Source organism: Gobius niger (assembly GCF_951799975.1).
Source record: "Gobius niger genome assembly, chromosome: 2".
In the NCBI taxonomy this organism is placed as follows: domain Eukaryota; kingdom Metazoa; phylum Chordata; class Actinopteri; order Gobiiformes; family Gobiidae; genus Gobius; species Gobius niger.
In genome coordinates this window covers 46,580,043-46,594,067 of record NC_136853.1, presented here as the reverse complement: position 1 = coordinate 46,594,067, position 14,025 = coordinate 46,580,043, and the positions used below count along the sequence as shown (strand labels likewise).

At 38.1% G+C, this 14,025-nt stretch overlaps 1 protein-coding gene across 1 annotated transcript in view; it reads left to right on the top strand.

The window, feature by feature from the left end:
* The window catches only part of wnk1b (WNK lysine deficient protein kinase 1b), a gene marked incomplete at both ends in the record, with an annotated part of 239,842 nt that overhangs the window by 139,823 nt on the left and 85,994 nt on the right, over nt 1-14,025 (top strand). Inside the window, 2 exons of the mRNA XM_079551457.1 lie at nt 10,364-10,584; nt 13,342-13,499. Of these exons, the coding sequence (XP_079407583.1) occupies nt 10,364-10,584; nt 13,342-13,499 (379 nt within the window). The remainder of the gene's footprint in view (nt 1-10,363; nt 10,585-13,341; nt 13,500-14,025) is intronic.

Below are 14,025 nucleotides of genomic sequence, written 5' to 3'. Positions count from 1 at the left end.
TTGAGTGAAACTGTCGAAAGATCAGGATTCATTTTGTAAAAGCGGCGCATCTTTGTTTACATTATGGTGATTATCCACATGCGTGTTCGGTTTCCTGACGGAGCGTCTGATCAATACAGCGTTTAAAGGCAGGAGGAAATATTTGTTTGGATGCATTAAAAGTTTTGTAAAGACAGTGAAGAGGAGGAGATTTACGGACAGGAAAACGTTTGAAACAATGGGCTGGAGCTACAGCGCAGACGGAGCCTCCAGAACCACCATGTCAGAGCTGATTCATCTACAGGAATCTTGGGGCTTTTCCATGTTTTAATTCGTTCACACAAAGTTTACAGAATTTAGTGACTATTTTACGCATCCGCCACAGCCCAGTGACAGCGGGACTGAAGGGAAACTACTCTGAGCAGGGGCGAATCCGAGTATACAGGGGCTGGGGCAGCACAGGGGAACCACTGACAGAAAAACTGCCAGAAACTAACAAAAATACAAATGAATGTTGTGGCGTTTAAATATTAATTCGACCTTAAATCCAAATCCATGAGGTTTTAAAAAGTTTGATTTTAGCCTAAATTTTCAATATCACGGTATCTTGAGAAGATTAAGCACATGAAAAGTCGACACGCTGGCGTTTGTGACTTGAGGTGACTTGACTTGACCCCATGACCGATTGACTTGGACCTTCACGACTTGGACTTGACTCGAGACTTGCATTTTGTGACTTACTCCCACCTCTGTTAATAACACTGGGTTACAAAAGAAATACTTTGTGTGAGGCGTCTTAAAATGTAGCATTCTGGTGTTACACAGTAAATATGAGTGGGAGAGCTCCTCCATGTGTCCAAAATGTAAAGATAATATAACAGCCATTTCATTTGTTTTTGAGAAACAGAGATCAATCATGTTCCAAACTGGAATTCCATTTGATCCACTTGGTCACTCGGTTTATGTGCAGCATTTTGTGAATGTTGACTTAAAGCCACACCGCGTAGAATTTCACCCAAAAACTAAAATTGAAATACAAGCTTTTATTTTATGACAGATATTTTCAGCATTGACAAACACCTCAAACAAACATGTGATTTTGCTGTGTGTGCTCAGCTTTCCTAAGACATGACATAACTTTTTTGTAATTTTTTTTGTCACATTTTTGTCATTTTTTGTCCCTTTTTTTTTTAAATGTATTTGTCTTTTTTTTTTTTTTTTTCATTTTTTATAATTATTTTTTTTCAGTTTTTTGTCACATTTTTGTCATTTTTTTGGTCTTTTTTCTTCATATTTTTTTCATTTTTTGTCACATTTTTTCCATTTTTTTGTCTTTTTTTTATTTAATTTTTTTTTCATTTTTTGTCACATTTTCATCAATTTTTTTTTCATTTTTTGTCACATTTTTGTCATTTTTTGTCACTTTTTTTTTTTAAATTTATTTGTCTTTTTTTTTTTTTTTTGTCATTTTTTATATATTTTTTTTTTTAGTTTTTTGTCACATTTTTGTCATTTTTTTTGTCTTTTTTCTTCATATTTTTGTCATTTTTTGTCACATTTTTTCCATTTTTTTGTCTTTTTTTTATTTAATTTTTTTTCCATTTTTTGTCACATTTTCATCAATTTTTTTTTCATTTTTTGTCACATTTCCATCATCGTTTTCATCTCAGTTTTGTTGCTATTTTCTCACCTTCTCTGTTCTTTCAAATAAGGATAGTTTTTCATTTTAATAACACTGGGTTACAAAAGAAACACTTTTCGTGCGGCGTCTTAAAATGTAGCATTTTGGTGATTCACAGTAAATATGAGTGGGAGAGCTCTTCCATGTGTCCAAAATGTAAAGATAATATGACAGTCATTTCTCCTTTTGATCCACTTGGTCACATTGACAAACACCTCAAACAAACATGTGATTTTGCCGTGAGCGGCTCAGCTTTCCTCAGACGTGACATAACTTTACCGGGAGTGGGTGCGTCTCCTGCTCGTTTCCATGGAGACGGTGACTAGAGGCAGCGGAATTTGAGATTTAAACAGGTTCGGTTCCCGTCCAAATCCATTCTTTGATTTCTCACAGCAGAATTAGCATTTTCTGTCGAGCTGGTCCATTCGTACTGATGGCAACAGTATCCACCTTATTCCGGAGGCTCGCGTGGGCGTCGCCATTGTATTGTCCCGCCCCTTTTCTCCTATGTGTTAACATGGGGCTGGAGAATCCGCATAAAATCAGTCACTACAGGAAAACAAAGCCGTTTTCAGGCCGACAGAGAAACGCTGCAGAGTCGACATGTCGGTGCAAATGAACATTTTACACAAATCAATCGACTAAACATCAGATTTGAGCGGAGAATATTTCCCCTCGTTCTCCGTTAAAATGAACGGGCTTCGCGCTCGACCGGAAGTGTCTGGACAACGAGGCGCCGAGACAACGCAAAAAGTGGCAAAAGTGGGCGGGTCGGAATAAGGTGAATAGTCCAAAATGTTACGCAGTGTGCCTTTAATGTAATGCATTGTTGCATCTCAGGTAAACTGACTTAATTGTTTCATTACTACAAGCTGCCAAGGGCTAAGCTAAGTCAGTTTAGCCACATTATTTAGATGATTTAGAGTATATGAATGGAGGTGGGAGGAGATGAGTTTGTCTTTTCCCACTCCTTTTCGAGCTAAAATGTTATTTATTTTATTCTGTTGACCGATTATGGGGCAAAGGAAGTGTGATGTAAAGGTAAAGATCTTGGACAGATACGGCATGTTCCCTTGTCTCTGTATTTGTTCTTGAACACGGTTTGTATAGTTTTGATTATGGCTCGAAATAAAATGTTAAATTCAAAAGTCTCTTTAAACTAACTAAGAAATGGCTACTTTAAAGAGAGCCAGTTTGATCCAATGCCACAGTAATGCTATATCAATCGTGTGTGTTGATTGGCTAATATCGACACTCTCAAATATGGCAGAGTCTTGTTTTCAAATAATTGTGCCGTCGCCGTAGTAGGAGGTAGACGTTGCTGCAGCAATTTGGACCAAAAAATACGGCAAAACCTGCGTTTCTATAGGTTTCCTATAGGTGGAAAAGATGGCAGGGAGGGCAGGCTGAGTAAATTAGCAGAGGACGCAAAATGACTTCCTTCTCTCCTGCAGTAAAACACAACGACAGGCGTCATTATGACACGCAGCCAAAATGGCGCCCTCTAGTGGAGTCGTTTGTCACGCGTCTTCATTTGACCGATTGACTAAATATGTCTATTTTGCATAAGAAAAGTCTGCTAGCGCAATGCTAACTAATGCTTACATTACATTATTTCATCAAAACTTATTTATTTTTTTAAATCAGTACAACTGTGGCTTATTTATAGGTCACTAAATATCACCTTGACATAAACCAATAAAACGTACAGCACTAGGGCCAAAGCGACACTTAAGGCGGCGGCTCTTCTGCCGGGACAGTTCACGCCTTAAAGGGATATTTCAGGATGTTTGACATAGGGCCCCATGTCCTCGTTATCCAGAGTGTTGCTGATTTATGGAGATATTTGTTTTTTTTAATTCATGCAGTTCTTTTGTTTGAAGAGTTTCGTGGCGCTAGGCTAGTGCAAGGCTAGCACATGTCTATGGTATCAGCTAGCCTGCATTAAAAACAGTGTGCCCCGCTCCACAGAGCACCTGAGGCAAATCACTGATAACACCAGACTAACCATATACATGTCTGTGTCCATAGAGTCATTTAAAATACCTTATATCTGAGCAGCATCAGCTTCGTGGTTGTATAAGCTACGCGGCGGCGGAGTGATCTGCGAGAAAATAGTCCCTCAGAATGTGATCATTCATGTGATGCAGGTCAGTTATATTCCAAACATGACTCTATGGACACAGACATGTATATGGTTAGTCTGGTGTTATCAGTGATTTGTCTCAGGTGCTCTGTGGAGCGGGTCACACTGTTTTTAATGCAGGCTAGCTGATACCATAGACATGCACTAGCCTAGCACTAGCCTAGCACCACGAAACTCTTCAAACATAAGAACTGCATGAATTACAAAAAAGAATATCTCCATAAATCAGCAACACTCTGGATAACGAGGAAATGAGGCCCTATGTCAAACATCCTGAAACATCCCTTTAACGATTCTCAACAGTAGAATGTATGTGGACGTTCACCTGAGGCGCCGGTTGACATGGACTGAAAATGAACCGCCGTCCCTGAGATTCCCATGTGTGAGCTGCAGGAGCGACTGTGTGTGGGGGGGGGGGCCTTTGTGCTGCTCTCAGCTCCACACACCCCCGGGTTTAACCAGTCTGTCAGCGCCGACTTCAGACCCGCTCACAAATCAGACGAGGCGCCGACGACGGGCCCGAGATTCTCAGTCGACGGACTGTCAGTGGGAATTCAGGTGGTGAGATGAAAATAGAACAGCATCGACTTCCCAGCTGAGGAGTGCAGAGGACAATGTGAGAAGGAATAAGTCAAAACTGCTGTAAATGTGTTAAACGATTTTATTCTATTTATTTGATAGGGACATGTGTGAACAATAAACATGTATCACACTACAACATTTATAGCCAAGGCTAATTTGCATACTTGATCTCTTTTTAAAATACGTTTTAGTTCATTTTTAAAAGCCCCCAGATCTAAGTCCTGTTTCAGCTCAGGAGGCAAAGAGTTCCAGAGTTCAGCTCCTGGACGGTAAAAGCCGACTGTCCAAAGGTGTTTTTCCTATCGGGGACTTTCACATTTCCATCAGCAGCTCCTCGTGTGATGGAGCCACTGATCCAAGAGGAACTCTGAGCCGTCTGAGAACATCAGGGGCTGTGCACACATTCGTACATTCGTTTTAAGTTACAGAATTTAATAACATTTTCAAAGTTAAGAAAGTTTAGCCTCTGCAACACTCCACAATGGTGCGTCCTGACAGATGTTTTATCTACAATGTTTAATGCTCTATTGTAAATCAGTCTTAAAGGAATAGGCCACCGTTTTTACATACTAAAATATGTTCTTACCTCACTTTAGTCGAGTTAATATATCCCCGTCTGGTCTTTGTCCGTGCGCTCACACATACGCAGCCTCTCCCACATGTCACATAGCTCCAAAAAAGCTCACGATAGAAGCTACCAAGCTCTTCCACGTGTTCCCTATTTAAATAAAGTTACGTGAAGTGTTTTCATGCGAAGTATATTTACACAGAAATGTAACGTGTGGATTTTATAAGCAAATAAAGAGGGGGACTATATTGTGAGGCGTAATGATACGAGGAGTAAAACGTCCGCGCAGTAACTCCTAAAGACTTCCCCGCTCACTTCCGTCAATAACCTTTAGGAGTTACTGCGCGGACGCTGTGCTCCTGTATCATTACGCCTCACAATATAGTCCCCCTTTTTATCTGCTTATAAAATCCACATGTTACATTTCTGTGTAAATATACTTCGCATGAAAACACTTGACGTAACTTTATTTAAATAGGGAACACGTGGAAGAGCTTGGTAGCTTCTATCGTGAGCTTTTTTGGAGCTATGTGACATGTGGGAGAGGCTGCGTATGTGTGAGCGCACGGACAAAGACCAGACGGGGATATATTAACTCGGCTAAGGTTAGGTAAGAACATATCTTAGTATGTAAAAACGGTGGCCTATTCCTTTAAAGGCCTGACTGTTGTGGCTGTTGCCTGTGACCAAGAGGTTCTGCAGTAACTAAGATGAGAGAAAATCATTGCTGCATAAACACACCTGCTGCATGAAATAGTAAACAGCCCCGTGTGATTCTGAAACTGTACAGGTTTGATTTGGCTGCTCTTGTGATCTTTGTGACATGACTTTCAAATGTTAGATGGGAGTCCAAGATTAGGCCCAGATATTTAACCTCTTTAACCTGGGGAATGTCTTGACCGTTTATTGTCAGATGCAGTTCTTCCACGGGGTGTGATCTGGAAGCGAAACAAACTGACACCGTCTTACTCAGGCTCAGTGTTAGTCCTGAGTTTTGAAACCACACTGACACAGAGTTAAGGTGTTTCTGCAGCTGCGCAGTAACGGCTTCAACACTTTTGCCACTCACAAAGACAACTGTATCGTCTGCACACATTTGGAAACCTGCGCCCGGACAGATGTTTGGTAAATCATTTATGTACAGTGCAAAAAGGAGAGGCCCAAGAATTGAAACGATAAGGATTAAGTTAAGAGTAAAACATTAGAGAGCGATATTAACCACCATTTCAGAACATGAACAATGTTTATTGAACCATATCAATCCAGAACGGTGGGTCTGGGTCGCAGGTGACATCACAGCGTTCTACAGGCCTATATCAGGGGCAGGCAACGTCAGGCCCAGGGGCTAAATCCGGCCCTCCAGCATAAAACCTTTGGCCCCAAGAGAATTTTGAAGAAACATGTATTAATAAAGCAGAGACCTGAACATGAAAGACAGACAGGCAGACATGACGCTGAAATGTGGAAAACACTGTCAATATTTTCACATTTCCCAGCAAGATGCAAGATGGTCATTTTTATACTCACTACTGCCACCTCAGGTCTTACGTGTAACTGTTCCTTCTATATTAAGCTCGTGCATGACGGCACTCCTTCCTGAGTGACAGGGCAGGATGTTAGAGGCAGTTGTGGTGAACAGGTCTGAGCTCATTCTACACATTAGGACATGGCTGGAACATGGAGGCATATGCACTGCAAATATGTATCTATCTTTTCCCTTTTCACCTGCAGTGTCAATTCATCATGTTTTTGGAAGTGAACGAAAGAAGCCAAACCAGATGGACAAATCGTACTAGAAACAACGCAGAGGAGAAATGCATTGTGGGCTTTGAGAGCTTTGAACTGAAGAAGTCATGGCTTATGTAACACTCGTCTTTCAGTCGTTTTGTTTGTTTAAGCTTCAGAGACGTTTCTTTAAGTGTGGCCCAAAGGGAAAAGCTGAAGTTTATGTAACAGAGAAACTGCTGGTGTCCAAGTGAGATCAACAGGAAGCCACACGGTTTGAAATATGGTCCTGAAGGAATGGGTGACCTCGGCGTGATCAGGCTGTCACTAATGAGGAGCATAAGATCGTCTGTTATTAAATCATAATCTCGGGACAGAACGCACTGATTACTTGATTACAGACATATTTTTCACCATAAATCACTTCTATCACAGGCTTTTTTGTTTTAAAGTTTGTTTTTTAAGCACTTTACTCTTGTGTTTCCCATTTTACACCAAAATATCGAGATCAGTTCAAACCGACTCAAATTTAACATAAAAAAACCTTCATTCAAGTGATTTTAAGTCATTTATCTGATTTAAGATGGACATTTTCCCAGTGTGTGTGATGTAAACACTGGCATCTGTAGAAAGTGATGCTTTACTTGGAGTAAACATTACAAAATTAGCATAATCGTCATTTTTGCTGGATTGTTGTCACTTTTTTGATGGATTTTTGTCATTTTTTGATGGATTTTTGTCTTTTTTTTGCTGGATTTTTGTCATTTTTTTGATGGATTTTTGTCATTTTTTGATGGATTTTTGTCATTTTTTGCTGGATTTTTTTTTCATTTTTTTGCTGGATTTTTGCTGGATTTTTGCAGTTTTTTGATGGATTTTTGTCATTTTTTGCTGGATTTTTGTCACTTTTTTGATGGATTTTTGTCATTTTTTTGCTGGATTTTTGTCATTTTTTTGCTGGATTTTTGTCACTTTTTTGATGGATTTTTGTCTTTTTTGATGGATTTTTGTCACTTTTTTGATGGATTTTTGTCTTTTTTTGATGGATTTTTGTCACTTTTTTGCTGGATTTTTGTCATTTTTTGATGGATTTTTGTCATTTTTTTTGCTGGATTTTTGTCATTTTTTTGCTGGATTTTTGTCTTTTTTTGCTGGATTTTTGTCATTTTTTTGATGGATTTTTGTCACTTTTTTGATGGATTTTTGTCACTTTTTTACTGGATTTTTGTCATTTTTTTGATGGATTTTTGTCATTTTTTTTGCTGGATTTTTGTCATTTTTTGCTGGATTGTTGTCACTTTTTTGATGGATTTTTGTCATTTTTTGATGGATTTTTGTCTTTTTTTTTGCTGGATTTTTGTCATTTTTTGATGGATTTTTGTCATTTTTTGATGGATTTTTGTCATTTTTTTGCTGGATTTTTTTTTCATTTTTTTGCTGGATTTTTGCTGGATTTTTGCAGTTTTTTGATGGATTTTTGTCATTTTTTTGCTGGATTTTTGTCACTTTTTTGATGGATTTTTGTCATTTTTTTGCTGGATTTTTGTCATTTTTTTGCTGGATTTTTGTCACTTTTTTGATGGATTTTTGTCTTTTTTGATGGATTTTTGTCACTTTTTTGATGGATTTTTGTCTTTTTTTGATGGATTTTTGTCACTTTTTTGCTGGATTTTTGTCATTTTTTGATGGATTTTTGTCATTTTTTTGCTGGATTTTTGTCATTTTTTTGCTGGATTTTTGTCTTTTTTTTGCTGGATTTTTGTCATTTTTTTGATGGATTTTTGTCACTTTTTTGATGGATTTTTGTCACTTTTTTACTGGATTTTTGTCATTTTTTTGATGGATTTTTGTCATTTTTTTTGCTGGATTTTTGTCATTTTTTGCTGGATTTTTGTCACTTTTTTGATGGATTTTTTAAAGGCAACAAATAATCGTTTAAATAATCGTGATTTCAATTATGACAAAAATAATCGTAATTTTTATTTTTTCAATAATCGAGCAGCCCTATTCTCCACTGAGCAGACTTGCCGACCCCTGACCCCTGACCCCTGCTGTAGTGCATAGATGGAGCAATGTCTACGTCACATCAGCGGTGCCTAAAGGTTACCGCCCTTTTTTTAGGGAAACAGAAGCTGCCGTACATTGGAATGTCTGAGGAAAGATCGTCCGAGAACTTTTAATTTACAAATGAAAAAACGTTTTATTTGGTTTATTTATTTATCGAACGTGAAATGGTGACCGGACGCTTCAGATCATTCACAGAGACGATGGTTAACGTTTTTAAACTGAACCCACTCTGCTTGTGCAGCTGTTTCCCTGGTTGCTTTATTACGCCACTTTACACCCTGGTCTGGGTGAATGCTGGATTCTGATTGGCTGGTGCATTATTTTGGTGTAACCGCACACGTAGTCCGGTAGTTAAATCACTGGGATGTGACTCCGCTGTGGCGTCGCCATAGCAACGCCTGACACAGCTGAGTCAGATAAAGGCGTAATTAGTGACTGACAGGAACGTATGAGATGGATTTAGTGTTTGCTAAATGTTTGTAGAGGAGAGTGAGCAGCTAGGTTAGCTACTGTTAATAACATATGAGCTTTACATTTCTATTGGAAACGCTTAAGGCTATTCATCATTTTCAGGCGTACATAAAATGATCCTGCATTGAAGCATATTTGTCTGGATTAGTAAAGTCAAACATAAAAGTTTGAGTTGATTCTGTGCTGATGTTGTGTCGTTGAGCCTGACTGAGATCCTCGTAATAGCTGCGGAGATTACCCTAATTTTTTTGTAATTTTTATGTAATTTTTTTGTAATTTTTTAGTCATTTTTTTGTCATTTTTTTGTAATTTTTTGTAATTTTTTTAGTCATTTTTTTGTCATTTTTTTGTATTTTTTTGTCATTTTTTTGTCATTTTTTTGTCATTTTTTTGTCATTTTTTTGTCATTTTTTTGTCATTTTTTTGTAATTTTTTGTCACTTTTTGTCATTTTTTTGTATTTTTTTTTTGTCATTTTTTTGTATTTTTTTGTCATTTTTTTTGTATTTTTTTTGTATTTTTTTTGTATTTTTTTTGTCATTTTTTGTCATTTTTTTGTATTTTTTTGTATTTTTTTGTCATTTTTTTGTCATTTTTTTGTCATTTTTTGTCATTTTTTGTCATTTTTTTTGTTATTTTTGTCATTTTTTTTGTCATTTTTTCACGGAAAAGTGTTTCCGGGTTAGTCCTGTTGTGTTGTGATTCTGTGCTGATGTTGTGTCGTTGAGCCTGACTGAGATCCTCGTAATAGCTGCGGAGAATGACTCGCTCTGAGACCAGCCTTCAGTGACCGGCTAATAACCCACACAAAATAGTCCCGTAGTCTGGCAGATTTAGTGACTTTAGTCAATGAAAAACACATTTATTATAAATGTTAGGTTTGTGGGACCCTGGTATAAGCGGATTAAACAACGAGGAGCCGCGTTAGACGTTATAATGCAGGAGGAACAACACTGTGTCGGGCGTTAGAACCGACTAACGCGGCTCCGAGTGGTTTAATCCTTACATAACAGCTTTTAGTCTGTCCTTTTTATATTAAAACCATACAGCCCACGATGTAGTTTTGTAGCTCATGAGCAAGTGGTTCATTCAGCAGCTAACCTGCTAGCTGCTAATGCTAACGTGTTGTGCGTCTCTCGCCGCAGGTACCTGAAGCGTTTCAAGGTGATGAAGATCAAGGTGCTGCGCTCGTGGTGCCGACAGATCCTGAAAGGGCTGCACTTCCTGCACACCAGAGCCCCGCCCATCATCCACCGCGACCTGAAGTGTGACAACATCTTCATCACGGGGCCGACCGGGTCCGTCAAGATCGGGGACCTGGGGCTGGCCACGCTGAAGAGGGCGTCCTTCGCCAAGAGTGTCATAGGTACGTGGCGAGTATAGTGTTTTCCATGATATATAAGACATTCTTATTTGGGTCACGGCTTGGAACCGACAACATCCCAGTTGAGAACAGCTGATACAGTACAGATCAGGGGTGCCCAAAGTGGGGCCCGACACAATTCTGTTGGCCCACCAGAGAGTGACCTACTTTTGCGCTGCGTGTGGTTAAAACTAACTTACTCTCATTCTTACGTTCATTCTCAAAGGTAAATATGGATGCAGTACACTTTTTGGCCACCAGCGTCAAATTGGGGGCGCTGTTTCACTCCTTTCGCAAAGTTAAGGAAACACTGTTGTGGTGTCTTTGTATTTGATCAATCACAGAGCTTTGTAGCATCAATTCTTTTATTACATTCATTGTGTCTTCTTGAGTAATACACTTTTTCTGGTTTCTTTTTAAAAGACACTAGGTTGGAACAAACAAAAGCTGTTCAGTTACCTTACGCGTTTCGACGGACAAGGAACCACTTCCGTCTTCGTCAGAGGCGTCTCCCGACGTGCATGATGCGTCTCTTATTGGCCTGGGAACTACAACATTTTTTTCATTTTTTTCATTTTTTTGTCTTTTTTTTTTGTCATTTTTTTGTATTTTTTTGTATTTTTTTGTATTTTTTTGTATTTTTTTTGTCATTTTTTTGTCATTTTTTGTATTTTTTTGTCATTTTTTGTCATTTCTTTGTCATTTTTTTGTATTTTTTTTTGTCATTTCTTTGTATTTTTTTGTCATTTTTTTTGTCATTTTTTGTCATTTTTTTGTCATTTTTTGTATTTTGTATTTTTTTTTTTTTGTCATTTTTTTTTCATTTTTGTGTATTTTTTATTTTTTTTTCATTTTTTTTTTTTTTTTGTCATTTTTTGTCATTTTTTTGTCATTTTTGTGTATTTTTTGTGTGATTTTTTATGATAGTAATACTCAAACTCAAAAATACAACTTAAGGACCAACAGTCCACAAGGGTGGGGGATAAACAGTTTATTTTATGAGACACACACAAACACACAAGCACTTTTCACACCCCCATATCTTCCTAGAAAGTGAGTTGCCAGTGTAGTTTAGTGTCGGTTACGCACTCGACTCACTACACGCCCTCAGCAGATCAAATTTACAGCCTCCAAAATGTCTGGTCGTAAAAGCAGAAACCGCAGGCATCCAAAAAGTGACACAAGCCTGCAATTTGCCTCGTAATCTGGGATTAAGCTGTCTGGGGACGCGATGCTCTTCCGCTCAAACAAAAACGCATCACACGCCGCGCTTTTTTACGACAAACATTTGAGGTCAGGACAGATTTCTCCACCTTCCTTTTCAGAGATGTGGTGAACGGCGCGAGAGACGAGGCGAGACTGAAGCGCTGAGAAGAATGTTGTGGCTGCTCTGTCAGTCGTAATTGGCTTGTTGCACAATGTGGCTACGCTAGTTCCTCTGAGCTGGAGCTGTGGGCGCTAGTACTTCCTGTTCGTGTTCATTTCCATTAAGATGAGCTCAGACCAGTGAGTTCCTGGTAGAAATATTTCCATAGAGGAGACGTTTATGTTTGTGAGGATCAGGGAGTTTGTTTTTTTGGTCACATTTTTATTATTTTTTTTTGTCAATTTTTTATCACATTTTTGTAATTTTTTTGGTCATTTTTTTGTCACATTTTTGTCACATTTTTGTAACTTTTTGGTCATTTTTTTCTCATATTTTTGTCATTTTTTGGTCATTTTTTTTCTCATATTTTTGTCATTTTTTGGTCATTTTTTTCTCACATTTTGTCACATTTTTGTAATTTTTGGGTCATTTTTTTCTCATATTTTTGTCATTTTTGGGTCATTTTTTTCTCACATTTTTGTCATTTGTTGGTCATTTTTTTCTCACATTTTTGTCATTTTTTGGTCATTTTTTTCTCATATTTTTTTCATTTTTTTGTCATTATTTTGTCACATTTTTGTCACATTTTTGTCATTTTTTGGTCATTTTTTTCTCATATTTTTGTCATTTTTTGGTCATTTTTTTCTCATATTTTTGTCATTTTTTGGTCATTTTTTTCTCACATTTTTGTCATTTTTTGGTCATTTTTTTCTCATATTTTTGTCATTTTTTGGTCATTTTTTCCTCATATTTTTGTCATTTTTTGGTCATTTTTTAATCATATTTTTGTCACATTTTTGTAATTTTTTGGTCATTTTTTTCTCACATTTTTGTCACATTTTTGTAATTTTTTGGTCATTTTTTTTCTCATATTTTTGTCATTTTTTGGTCATTTTTTTCTCACATTTTTGTCATTTTTTGGTCATTTTTTTCCTCATATTTTTGTCATTTTTCGTCAATTTTTTGTCAATTTCTTGTGACATTTTTGCCACATTTCCATCATTGTTTTCGTCGAGAAAATGTGCTCGGTTCAGGTGGGAGTTAAGCGGTTACACAACTTGAAATAGTGCCTTTATATATATATTCTTTCATAGCATGTTAGCCTTTAGCTTCAAGACAAACTCTCAATCCTTCATGATCACAGGCGTCTCTGATCTGAACTTCATGATTTGAACACAGTAAATGATCGTCTACCGGGAACTCACCGCCCACGACATCATCTTTAGAAAATATGATTATTATTCCAGGAAAAGAAAACAGACAGGAAGTCCAGGCGCTCACACCTTCAGGTCAGAGGAACTAGCATAGCCACACCGTGCAACGAGCCAATTAGACAAACCTCAGCTATTTCCCGTTCTCACTCTTGATTTGCCCTCCCCCCCCCTCGCACACAGGCACCCCCGAGTTCATGGCCCCGGAGATGTACGAGGAGAAGTACGACGAGTCCGTGGACGTCTACGCCTTCGGGATGTGCATGCTGGAGATGGCCACGTCCGAATACCCGTACTCCGAGTGCCAGAACGCCGCGCAGATCTACAAACGGGTCACCAGCGTAAGCCCCTCCTCTTCTTACCAGCGCAGCGCTCTGATGATCACGCGCGCAAGGCCGTGGGAACCCAGGGTGCTGAGGGCGCTGCAGCAACCCCTCTGGTGGATGGTTTGGGAACTGCAGGCAATGTTAACCCCTTAACTCCTTAACCTGAACCGAGCACATTTTCTCCAGCTTTACCCCCAGTCCAAAAGCTTCTGGGAAAAAGGTGTGAAAATAGCAACAAAACTGAGATGAAAACAAGGATGGAAATGTGAAAAAAGTGAGAAAACATTGACGAAAAAGTGACAAAAAATGTACAAAAAATGGACAAAAATGGACCAAAATTTGACAAAAAATTGAGAAAAAATTGACAAAAAATTGACGAAAAATTGAGAAAAATGGATGAAAAAGTGAGAAAAAATGGACAAAAAATGGACAAAAAAGTCACGAAAATTTGACAAAACTGAGACGAAAACAAGGATGAAAATGTGAAAAAAGTGACAAAACATTGATGAAAAAGTGACAAAAAATTTGCAAAAAAATGACA